Source organism: Cariama cristata, unplaced genomic scaffold (assembly GCF_000690535.1).
Source record: "Cariama cristata isolate BGI_N322 unplaced genomic scaffold, ASM69053v1 scaffold16793, whole genome shotgun sequence".
In the NCBI taxonomy this organism is placed as follows: Eukaryota; Metazoa; Chordata; class Aves; order Cariamiformes; family Cariamidae; genus Cariama; species Cariama cristata.
Window position 1 is genome coordinate 61,275 of NW_009610332.1, and position 13,280 is coordinate 74,554.

The 13,280-nt window shown below is 36.8% G+C and overlaps 1 protein-coding gene across 1 annotated transcript in view; it reads right to left on the reverse strand.

Moving 5' to 3' along the window:
• The window catches only part of MSH3 (mutS homolog 3), a 112,913-nt gene that overhangs the window by 60,180 nt on the left and 39,453 nt on the right, over window positions 1-13,280 (reverse strand). The window contains exons 9-12 of the mRNA XM_009697857.1: window positions 12,364-12,476; window positions 10,879-10,993; window positions 3,372-3,456; window positions 2,664-2,773 (exon numbers count right to left, since the gene is read on the reverse strand). Of these exons, the coding sequence (XP_009696159.1) occupies window positions 2,664-2,773; window positions 3,372-3,456; window positions 10,879-10,993; window positions 12,364-12,476 (423 nt within the window). The remainder of the gene's footprint in view (window positions 1-2,663; window positions 2,774-3,371; window positions 3,457-10,878; window positions 10,994-12,363; window positions 12,477-13,280) is intronic.

The following is a 13,280-nucleotide window of genomic DNA, read 5'->3' on the forward strand; positions in this document are numbered from 1 at the left end:
TTCTGTTGCCCAACAGAGAAAAAGCATGTTTCATTCAACCAAAAATGTTCCAACCAACTCAGTTTTCTATTTCTTTTTCTTTCCACTCCTCTTAGAGAAGTTAGATGAGAAAGGCACTGGATGGAACTTACATTTCAAAGGCAAGATAGGTAAGGCAAGATAATGCTTCTGTAATCCATAAAGATGTAACTCCCACAAAACCCAATGATTTTCTTGATTCCTCCTAAAAAGCGCAGTCCTGAATGACTCATACATTCTTATGACCATCTTTATATACCTAGGCGAATAACTGAGGACATTACACCTTCCTTGGTTAAGCCTTTCGCGCCCCCAATAACCCATCTAATGCTTAAAACCTTTTCTTCTAAGTTTCTCAATGTATTACATCACTGACGATCTAATAGGTATCTTCAAGTTTGCCCAAATGAGCTGTCTGTACACATTCTACCTTTATTCAACCTACTGTATGGTTTCTCCCCCGGAAATTTAGTCATCATCCCAAGTGATTTTCAACTATAACGCATAAAGCAGTAATTACTATCTCTAACTTTTTGATACACGAAAGGAAATGCACCTACCCACTGACTGCAGTACAGAAATCTAACTTCCTCTGAAAATATCACTCCAGGAGGCACAGGTGAATTACAATTACAGAATGTTCTCTAAGTGCATTTGTGTGCATTACTGGAAACAATACTGCTGAATGTCTGATGCACTAAGTACATGAAATTACAACTTAAGAGTCAGAAAGGGAGAAACACACAGAAACAAAATAGCTTTTTTAGCTTCAACTGAAGACTATGGTCATCTCCAACCATGGAATTTCCTTCCATACTCAGAAGGCAGGCTGAAAAAGGGAAGTATCAATCTCCAGAAGTAGCAAAGAGCAGAGGAAAAAGAGAAGAAACCAAACCTGCAAACTTGTAAAGCTCGTTCTACACTGAGACAAGTGAGAATGTAAAGTAAATTTGCTGGTGAAGAAAGAAGGCCTGAAGTCCCCAGGCAAGCAGGTTTCTATCCCGTGTCCAGATAAGAACTCTATTTTACTGTTGAATGGTATTTCACCTGCTGCATTCCATACGTCATCATTTGGGAGCAAAATGGTTAGAGGCACTCCTTTCCAGGCCCACATCCTCAGTGCTGCCACCGCACCAAACCAGAGCCAAACCTCCCCCCGCTGACAACTTTACAAACAATTCCCAAAAGGTCGTAAGGTGCCCCAAGGCCATGAAAAGACATAAACTAATTTATTCCAATTTATTCCTGCAAAGTGGCCCAGAAATTCTATCTATATGCTTTCAAGGTGAACACCAGGCACATAATTAACTTCTCTAAAGCCCAATACTATTTATGATGGTTACATTAAAAGCGTTTTTGAAGTGGGTAAGATATATAAATACTATTATCGGGGGGGGGGGGGGGTAAAATCGTTTGTTGGGGGGGGGGGGGGGGGAAGGCATACTGAAATCAACTTATTAAATCCCTGTCAGAAGCTGCAGTGTGAAATAGTCTAACCAGTATGGCTCCTACAAATGTAAAAGGTCTCTGATATTCTAAATTAACAAAATAGGAGGGAAAAAATAATTGCTTGCTTTTCTTACACTACTGAGAAAAAGATCCTTACAAAAAGGCTAATAAGAAAATTAAACAGCAATGCTTCAAAAGTATAGTGCTTTAATATATTAAATTTGGTCAAGCAAAAAAAGTACTTCCGTGGAAACATTTCTAAATTACCAACAGTTAGACACTAAAAAATTGGTATACCTCACTATTTAAAACTGTTAAAAATTAATAAAAATTAAAACTGCTTAATATATTTACAAAAGTAAAACAGAAGGAAAAAATATTTTACATAACCAAACCAAAAGGATCTTCTATATGCCATAGCTGAAGTGAAAAATGTGACAATTGAGTAAACTCTACATCAACAATGGTCACAGAATGCTCATTCAAAAGAATATATCAAAAAACTTAAAATGTAGGTAACAAACATTCCATGGACTCAATACTGTTATTTACTACACATTCAATTACAATGCTCCAATAAAGCCTACAAAGAGAAATCAGAAAATATGGAGTCCATTTCAAGATAGAGACAAGTAAAACCAAGCATGATAGTATTACAAAATAAAGCATTTCTAAAGCATTAACAAATAAAGCATAGCTAAAAATACAAGAGTGACCAAACAATCAGCACATTTCAGAACTAATAAATACTTTCACATGCAATACATTTTATACAGGGGTAACAGGAACATCCACAGCTACTTGTAGAACAAACTAAATACATTAAGGATATAAATACTTGTGAAGCAAGAACATTAATTGGCAAGTTTAGGAATATAACATCCTCCAATAGCGGGCAATCCTGATCCGTTGGCTGAAAAAGGACACTGAATGAGAATGGTGCCCAATCTGATTTCTGCATAGAAATTCCTGACTTGCTCCAAACCTACTGCTCTGAACTACTTTGATGTTCTGTGCCCAAACAGAGCAGTTTAACTCTTTCAAACTTATATAGAACATCCACATGTTCTATCGTATCATTTCCTATGTAAACTCTACTACGCATCTCAGATCTTCAGGAAAAATAAAAACATTGGGCATGCTCAACATCATAATTATAAAATACAGATCCAGCCCAAGATAAAGAACTATCTCACCTGGATTTCATGAGGGGCTGGGTTACCCATTTCTTCAATCTTCGACGTCCAAAGGAAGTTTTAGTATGATCCAAGACCCAGAGTAGGCTTCCTTTTGTTTTCATATCAGTCTAATAAATAAATAAATAATTCAGTCTAATAATAAAAATGGCATAATTATTTTTAACTGAACAGTCAATGATGTAATGAAAGGATCTTCACCACACTACTTAAACATTCTGTTTATGCTTTAAGATATGGCAATTGCATGTTTGTTTACCTATCTTGTTCCCCAACAATGTCTTACATAAAGTACCTCCAACAGTCATAAGATACTTAAGTATGTTTTTCCTTTAGCCAAAAAATCTTTTTAGAAAATGACTGGAATAAATAAAACAAGTTAAAGTAAGTCTGCGCATAAATGTCTGTGCATTAGGGCAAAAGAAAAAAACAAACTATTGCTGTCATATCACTTGACTGCAGTTGCCCAAGAACTCAAACTTCAGGGAAGTTCTTTGCTAGTCAAAGTGCAGTAAGTTTCCTAACTCACACTAAAGGCCAGCACAGATTAACTTTCATTTATGCCTCCTTCAGTTTGATCCCATTTAAAATAATTTAAACCTTCTGGGTGAGGTTTGGAAACTAACTTCAGTAACTTCATTGGGAACAACATGTTAAACAGCTGTGAAAATCTTAGCGTTTATTAAAAAAAGTTACATTTGTCCTTACCTGATTCTGTAAAATTTCAAGATTTTTCATCGTGGTCCCATTAACTGTCATGTATTCAGTTTCACTTGACAACCGTTTGAAATTGCTGTGGAGAAGAATTTCATACGTTACATTTCAAATTTGGGCACAAATGTAATGGTGAAACACTGCCAAGTTTCTCACATTACAGGATTCATTAGTTATGCAAAATAAAAGAAATCAAGTAAGAACTTAAAATCTATTCAAATAAATAAAAGGACTGAACACTAATAACTTCTTTTAATTTACTGCTTGGGAAAACAAGATCTATGACTCACTTCCCAGTTTCCTACAACGACTCTGACAGAACTCAGAATAAAATCTAGCTCTCCTGTTATCTAATCCTGATCTACTAAATGGTTAAGGAAGTACCCCTTCTTCAGTCTATGATGAAACTGAAAAAGTATGTGCTTTTGTTAGTGTTCTGTTATGATCACTGTAGGATTAGGGGCAGGGATAGGACTAAGAGTCAGTATTTCAAGAGTAGAACAGACTTTTAACACAACTCATCATCAAAACCGCGTACTAAAATACATATTCTTATTTTTTATTACTACTACAGATTTAAACAGGTTGTTAGTGCAATTATTTAGGAAAATAAAAATAGGGTATATTTAAACTATTTGATTTTATTTTTAATATGAAATAACCATGACCAAGATTACTTCACTTTTTGACGCTCCCTAACAGAACTGGATGAGACCAGCCCAAAGGTTGTGTTGGTTTAGAATCAACGTTAATGAAATAATTGTATTAGATGTGTAATCATATTAGATACGAAAATTATTTCAGTCTCAAACATACACATGCGGTAGTCAGGACCATGAAGTGAAGTGCAAGATCCTCACTAAATGCTTCTGACAAATCAAGTCATGATTGTCTAGGTTAATCATACTGCTGACTGCCCTTTGCACAAAATCTAGGACACTCTTTATTGTCTCAAGACTGAACAGAATGACTTGCTGGGTAGGATTTAAAACTGCTTTCTTGACTTTTGACAAAATTTTTTTTCAGTCCATTCAATTTTAAACTTTCTGAAGGAGCAGTCAAATGCTCAAACTTTTGTTAGGCACACACAAATGTGCCTAATTATGCATTATTGCTATACTAAAAACAAAACCAGCACTAAAACTTTCAGAAACATTAAATATTCAGAGACTAATGTTATAAATTTATATGTTGAATGCAGGTGTTTGGGCTTGCTAGAAAATTTTTCCTAAATAATGGGTTAAATTAGAAGTACTTTCCACAGAATTAAAAAAAAAAGTAGATCCAACTGAGTGCCCTCAAGAAGTTCAATGATAGTTTGGAACTACAGCCAACTCAGAACTGTACCCACAGTTGTAATTATTCTGCTCTAGTGTGCTATTCCAGCAACGAAAGTTGACCAGCAAAACAAAACCTTGGAAGCAAAAGCAGCAGCACTTTCCAAAGCACACAGTATTATAAGCAACAAAACAATACTTTCTTTTATTATCTTCAGTCACAACTGCTGACGCTGGCAAAAATTAAATAGAAATTATTTCTGCTTTCCTCCCAATACCTATGATCAACAAAAAATCCTATCAACTCTTCCAAAAGCACCTCTTCTGCATCTAGGACTTACCTAAACCACAGTTTGCCCATTTGCTGCATTTCAATTTGCCACTACTCAAGTCTGTGATGTCTTAAACCCAGGTGGGTAAGAACCATGCCTTTCCATCTCTTCCCAAAAGTGAAAAGGATGCTTTTGGCTGTTTCTAGCAACCCTCAATCACCCATACATGAGTTTCAAGGCTGTGGATTTACTGGTTGTAGTGTTTCCCTACTTGACCTAGTTTCAGAGCACTTAGTACAGGGTGTATTCTGTTCACGCAGAGCCTGCTCTCTGGTAGTATTTAAAGACAACTAACTCTGCTCCACTGCAGAGTATATTTACTATTCTTTCAGAATCAGATATGCTAAAGTTGTTCTCACAGCATAAATTATGTGGTTTGTATTACCCAGGTGTTTGCTTTATCTGAGTTATTCCACCCTGCTATTAACCCTGGTAATTGAGAGCTTAAGAGTATACGAATAATAGCCAAGATCAACTGCAGTATATCCCCAACCAACAATTCCAGATGTCACAGCACAGAACATGTTTTTCTTCCACCCACTCATCTTCCTTCAGCTTGGGATCATAACTTGATAAAAATGTGAACAAAGACAGACTCTGTGGGAATTTAGGGACCACATGGCATAAGAAGGTGGTTGTAAACAAGTATTAAGTCAGTGTTGGTTTTGCAGCAAGGGTGTCAACACATTCCTTGTGAGAAATTCTAATGTACTGCTATCAGCCATCTCCTGCATCAGTAAAAATGACCCTTCAAAATCACTTCAACTGGATCACAATGCCATAATTCCTTCTACAGGTGACAATGTGACCTCAATTTCAAAGAACAGACTTGCAACTGTCTCAAGTACTTAAACAGCACAAAACACAAGTGATGGAAATAGCTGGCAAGTCCTTTACTGAGGTGCAAGGCAAGGTAGGATCCCACCATCTGGGCTGAGAAAAATGAAAAGAGGAAACAAAAACACAAGCTTCTAGGAAGGTTAGGGAACTTTTGGGGAGTACTCATGAGAAAGAAGTTCCTACTCATCAAATGACTTTTCAGAGTAGAACCATACTTGATGATAAGTATTAAAGGGTTACTATGACTGCTTTAGGATGGTAAACTACATTCTCAGATTTCGATTCTTATGTGTTACCTGTGAAAGTGGATCTTCTTAGTCATTCTGCTTCCTGAGAAGCTTGCACTGAAGGGCACTTTTTATGTTTTATTCATTATTCTCTCTACAGGAGATATTATATATAATTTTGTACTCAGTAACCCAGCCTAAGTGAACGCATGTTATTCTGAACAGTAGTTTTCAACTATAATTTTGTGAATCTGTACAAACTTTGAGTGAAGCTGCAAGGCACTGTATTGAAAGCCTACTAAGCAGTAGATTTTCTTTGCTCAATTACCTTTTACAGACCTCTAGAGCCCATGTCTTTGAGATTTCTAAGGGTGAATAAACCACAGAACAAATCTATATATTTAGACAAGAGTTGCAGGAATCCCTATTCAGCTTTAAGGAGCAAAAACAAGTGTCTCTATTTCTGAGAAGCATTAGCTTTCTTCAGGTATGAAAGACATTTACCACAGTCTAAGTAGCAAAGGACATCAAGCCCAGGCTATGTTTTTTATTTAATTAACCAGTTTTAAATGCATTAGCAAATATTGCCACAGGGCTAGAACTTCTGATCTGAATCCCTGATGTGACAGAGTCCGGAAACATCCAGCTAAACTAGTAACAAAATAAAACAAACAAACAAACAAAACAAAACTGAGAAATACAAAAAAAAGAACAAGAACAGAAATGAGAGGATCTGAGAAGGAACCAAAATAACCTCCATAAGTTTTATCCTGAATTAGTCTTCTTTTTCTCCACTGAACTCACCCCAAGGAGTGGTCCTGCAACCTTCTTCTACCCAGATGTCTGCACTCTCTCAGCCCACTTTCCTTGCATACAGCCTCAGCACTCCTACAAGCTCCAAATGTCCAGTGCAAGAGGTCCCACCTGCTGCCCTTCTTCTGTAGTCTCAAAAGAGATGCCAAATCCTTTGCTAAGTACCTCTTCCTAGGGTCTGAAAACCATGTCTTTCCTTTTTCAGTCCTTCATGCTCCTGAGCTGGCTTTGAAACCTTCCCAAAACGCTTCAGTACTACCTTTCTCATAGTAAGAGTGGGTAAATAACCTATGCATTGTCTTGTATATGCGATGTTTCTGACATCGTTAGCACCCAAGAGAGAAAAAAGCGTTATGAACACCATTCCCTCCATTTCTATGACGTTTCTGCTGATAATTCAAGGATGTCCATCATTTTAAGCTGAAGAACTTACATTTTTACTTCTCTCTTAATTTCACCCTGCCAACTCCCTTCCATTCCTTCTATAAGGTACACTCAAACATTTCTCTTCTTCGTGAATTCTCTCTTTCTCCTTCTCCCTCAAAGCCATTTTAACCCTCCCTCTCCTCTTTCACTTCTGCCTCAATCTTTACTGCTGGTAGTTCTCCAATCCCAAAGCTATTCCCCTCCTTCAGAAAGATCCCTGGCTCATTGATTCCCTGCACTTCTCGAAGTTTATCTATCACTGTTCAAAAATCTAAGAACTACAGTCTCTCTCTTCCATCTTCAATATGCTGGTAAACATGTAGGTAAAAATAAAATACACCAAGACACATTTCCCCAGCAACTGCTATGCAAATGATGATTTTTCAAGCAAAACTGGGTACTCAACTGTATTTGAAAACCTCTCCTAGATGTCTATCAACTTCTTGTCAAAAGCCAATAAAGGTGTCTCAGTACGTAAAGGTATTCCAACACATTGATTTTAACAAGTTCATATCATTCATTGTTAAATCTATTTTTACTTGCTGCAAGAGCTCTAATGGAGCCTAGCCATATCCCAGGGTCCTGCTGTGGCAAAAATCTTTTTTTTCTTTTTAATATTTTGCTTTATTTAGGATCTTAAAAGCTTCGTCTCAATATTAAAACAAAATCTGTTTTCACCCACTAATGAGGATCCCTCATCACTTACATGAAGTTTCATGACTCTTACTTTTAAATTAAGCTGGAATTTTTTTCAGCTGGGAGAAGGGTGTTTATCTGAAGAAGGTACAGAGGTGTAAGGAATTTTTTTGTCATTCTTCAAATAGGTCTTTTTCATCCAGATATGTGTCACTTACATTAATAAACTGAAAACTCTCACAACTCTGACTTCATGTTCACTGACTCATCAGTATATGCTCACTGATCTGAATTCTCCTATGAATTTTAAGTTGCATGAGAGTGCAATGGAAGTATTTCTCCTCGATTTCCTGCATAATCACAGAATATCCATGCGCCTCGCACCCTTTGCTTAATAGGCTTTCCCTTTTCAGTATTTAGACAGTATTTCACTGGCATTAGGAAAAATACTGAGGTTGAGTTTCCCTCAGTATTTGGCTCACTATTTCAATATACACGCCACACTAATACATGTGACACACTAAGAACAGCAAGTAGAATTCAGTATCAGGTAGTCAAAGCAGTAAAGGCTTTAGAAATAAATACAACAGTATCTAAGCTCCTGAGCAGAGGAACAAAGTTATCTCAAAGAATGTATTTTATTTCTTCATAGCGTATCATCAAGATTATCAAATTGTTTCGTTGCCTTTCCACTCAGATGCTCATACATTGACATAAAGTCCATTAGAGCAGCCTTCAGCAGGCAAATGTCAACCGTAAGATTTAGTGCCTTTCCTTCTAAGTCTGTAACTATACTTGATTTTAACATGCAACTATTGCAAATGTGACTGACTGCTGCTAGGTAAGCCTTCATGTAATGATGTTTCTCCCCTGCTACTGAATTACTTCTAGATAAAAGATGGATTTTGTATTTCCCCCATCTGAAAGAACGTTCACCTTATGTGTGATTGCATATAGGGCACTGTGACAATAGTGATCTACAAGTGTGACCATGGAATGGCATTTCCTTGGAGTTCACTTTATTCTTCAGAAATTCTCACAGCAAGATTTCTCTGGTCATCGAAGCATTTTCCAAAAAAAAAAAAAAAAAAAAAAAAGCAAAAGAAAAAAAAAGTAGAAAAGGAAAAGGAAAAAAAAAAAGAGGCAAACCAGAGAGGATGAGCAGGAACACCACGGTGCTAGAACACTGCAGATCAGAGAGCTCCTTGATCATGCAGGCGACAAGGCTTACAAGATGCCACAGGAATCCTTTCCTCGTTAAGCCTATAAGCCCAGCAAACTTTTTGTTAACATTTTAATAGTACTTAAGAGGGGAATGGCAACTTAAGGAAGAAAATCCATTCCAAAATCGAGAAAACCCAGGTATATATGTTTCCAAATATTTTAATAGATATCTGAAAAGTGTTCAAAGCTTACATCTGCAGTCAATTTTTTAAATGCACCTGCATTAAAAAAAAAACCCTAGTAACGTAGGGAGCCCTTCAAAATAAGGCTTGAAACTTTAAGAATCTCAAACAATATGTGAATGATCTACAACTGACATGACAAATTTCTAAATTTCCAGTTTGCAGCTAGACTTACTTTGTTAAATCCTGCCCACTTACAGGACACAGGAGTACCGAGACAACCAAGAGAAGATTTTACACAGGATCCATGACAGATAAAGCTGTTTTAATAAAGCATTTAATAAGCTTCAATGATATTTTCAAACCTAAGCCAGGTAGGATAGCAACCTTTTATACTTGTGCAAGACAGGATAAAAAGATGCCTGAGCGGCAGTGTTTTTCCATTTTCATTTGATTCCACCTGCATAATCCTGTTCCAAATTTTGAGTCTTCATTTGAGCATATCTAATAAACCTATGCGTTGGGACTACTTAAGGGAAGACAAGATTATTTCCATGTCTATGTGTTTTTGTAGTACCTTTGCACATATGGTGACGGCCTGTCAACAACTTTTTGCATGATTTTTCCCCCACTCCTAGTTACCACTGAGCCAACTCAACAGATTTTTCAGAAAGCAAGGATGTGTTGAATATCTGTTTTCTTTATAATCGATAACCAGATTCACCAACTCAAACAGACCTGCCAAGTATTGTCTAAACATTACGACACATTAGCAATATACCTGCTTCCAGAGCTATAGAAAGAGAAAATTATTTACACACCTCTGGCAAAATAAAACATCTGCAAAGCTAAATTACAGCATTAATTTTTTTTCAAAAAGCTGCCAAAAAAGACCTAAATTTTTTTCACAAAATAAAACTGAGGTTGAGATATGATGGCTGATACTGATTAACAAATGTTAAAACTTCTTGCCTAGTATCTACCAGTTTTTGCACCTTGTTTGTTTTCAATAACACTTGGCAGCAGTACACATTCATTTACATTACTGATAGTAATATCTACACAAACATACTTTGTCAAATAAAGACTTCCTGCAAGGGCATGTAGTGATAAGACAAGGGGCAATGGCTTTAAACTGAAAGAGGGAAGATTTAAATTAGATATTAGGAAGAAATTCTTCACCATGAGGGTGGTGAGGCACTGGCACAGGTTGGCCAGAGAAGCTGTGGATGCCCCATCCCTGGAAGTGTTCAAGGCCAGGTTGGATGGGGCTTTGAGCAACCTGGTCTGGTGGAAGGTGTCCCTGCCCATAGCAGAGGGTTGGAATTGGGTGATCTTTAAAGTCCCTTCCAACGAAACCATTCTATGATAAAGATGTTCACAAACAACTGCTAAAAAAAATAAAAAAAATAAAAAAAATCACTTGATTCTTTCAGTTCTTATTAGGAGCTTAAAAGTAAGGCATAATTCTTACAAAGACTATGTTTATCACTCTAGCAGGGTGGGTTCATCACATTGAAGGGAAGTTGTATGCTAAAACTTACAAGGTAACACTGGTACATGTATTGGTGCTTTGAACTGGAAGTTTATACAAGGCAACTTACCTTGGATTGTAAAGCATCCTTTCCAAATTAAATTCTTTGAGGTATGCAATTACTGCTGCCAGAGAGCACATAACAGGCTTATCCAAGCTTAGAATTACGGATAGTTTTTGAGGACCTAAAACAAAAAGTTGTTTTCTTGTTAACTCACTGTTTACTCCTTACATATTTTAGAAAAAGCATAATCTATTTTTCAATTTAATCAAATCGAAATCTGTTATATATGTACAGTGTTCTATCATATCTATAAATCAATATAAAGTGAGGTTCCAAAATAACACTTATGTTTCCAAAGAATGCAGAACATTACAATAATGTAAATACATTATGAAACATAAAACATTTGAATCCACAGGTTTTTCTTCATAATTATCATTAACTTTCAGCATAAGAAATTTCTAAATAAACAAAGAACTGAATTCTGAAATCTCCATTACTGTAGGCAACAGCTGTGCAAGTTAAAAGGAATGAACAGGCCTTGGCACATGTACTGGTGATTCATCTGCCTCAGTCAGTCTGCAGAACATGGTTCCACCTTGTGAGACAGCTATTCGTATTTGATAGTGTTTCTAAACAGTGCTCTACTACAGTCCCTGTTCCAGCTGAAACAATAGGAAAATTCACTCCATGATATCTCAACATAAAATGGTATTTTTTAACACCCTATTTAGTTAATTTTTTTCAGAGATGTTTTTTAAAGATCTTCTTCTGTTCTTAGAGAGCTAACACACAGAAGAACTTCAAGCATTTCAGATGTTGAATAATTTCCCTAAGTTGCTATATACGTAAGAATTTAAATCTACCTAAACACACATCTTCAAGCTATGAAAAAAAAAAAAGGGATGCTAGCCCTGTATTCATTTCTATTTAAATAATGTTCACTTCCAAGGTTCACCATCCACGCTCAAAAAAGATCCCAATAAGCAGAAAATTAAGTGAAGGTGGCAGAGGGCCTGCATGGATGAACAAGATGCTCCTGATAAACATTAAAAAGGAGGAGTATGAGAGGGGCAAGCAGGGACAGGTGACTCAGGAAGAATACACAGACACTGTTCAAGCTTGCAGGGATGGGATTAGGAAAATCAGAGTCCACCTGAAGTTTAGACTGACAAGCTACATGAAAGGCAACAAGAGTTTCTACAAGTACATCAGAGCAGAAGTAAGACAAGTGAAAATGGGTGCCCACTGCTGAATGGTGCAGCAGATTTGGTGACAAAGGACATGGAAGAGGCTGAGGAACTCCATGCCTTCTTTGTCTTGGTCTTTACTGGCAAGATGTGCCTTGAGGAATCTGAGGCCTCTCAGACCAGTGAGAAATTCTGGAGCAATGAAGATTTCTCCTTAACAGAGGATGACCAAATTAGGGAACACTTAAACAAATTGGACATAGACAAGACCATAAGACCTGATGGGATGCACCCACAGGTGTTCCTGATCTGTGTAAAAGCTAACAGGATGCATGCTTCAAAGACATTCTGAGTGACAGACCTGTAGTTTCAGGCACTTCTTTTGTGTAAAAATCAGTAATCAGCTGGAAAGCATGGCTGTATTCAAAATTGAGGTTTTCCATCCTTTCTATCCTAATTCTGTCATCCCGTAACCTGTAAAGAAAAAATAATTAACTTTCAGTATTTATGCTCCCTTCATGAAGAACACTTAAGTAGGTTACAAACATGTACTTCCTTTAATCATTCCTTTGTTAAGAATTGAATGGGTAAAGAATGAAGAGATGAGCTACTTGGGTGGGTTGAGAACATTTCTAAGAGAGTGGTAGGTTTTTTTTAAACATTTCTTCTTTCCTTTGTAAAAGTGCAAACAGATAAAACCCAAATAGCAACCGCAAGCAAGCCCAGAAGAGACTTCAAGAGGTTGTCTAGTATACCTGCAAGGTAGACGTAAATATGTTTTCATCAGTCATAACAAGTATTTGCCTTACCTGTTCTTAAAGACTTACTATGATTAAATGATGAAGCAATTCTCCTATACTACCTATTACCACATTTAATTATCCTTTATCTTTAAAGGCTTTGCGTTACGCTGTATCACTTGTGGCAACATTAACCTATTGCATCTTTTCCTATACACAGCTGAAATAAACTATTCTTATCCTTTATTTCATGACTACTTGAAAACTTATCTCTTACTTGTGCTAAAGAACTTGATTTCTTCCAGTCTTTGTGCAGTCCAGGTTGTCAAGGACGTTGTTAATGATAACCGAGTCCTTCCAACATGCCAGCAGTTCCTCCCAGTTTAACAGTACCAGCAATTGTAGCAAACTTACTCTGTTCCACCATTGAGCCAAATGAGATCTCTTCCATGAATCCTTCCCCACTGTCAGCAAGTAATTGAGAATTACAGCAGTACAGGATTTCAGCCAGTTTTGTTTTGCAACCCATCAGAAATTC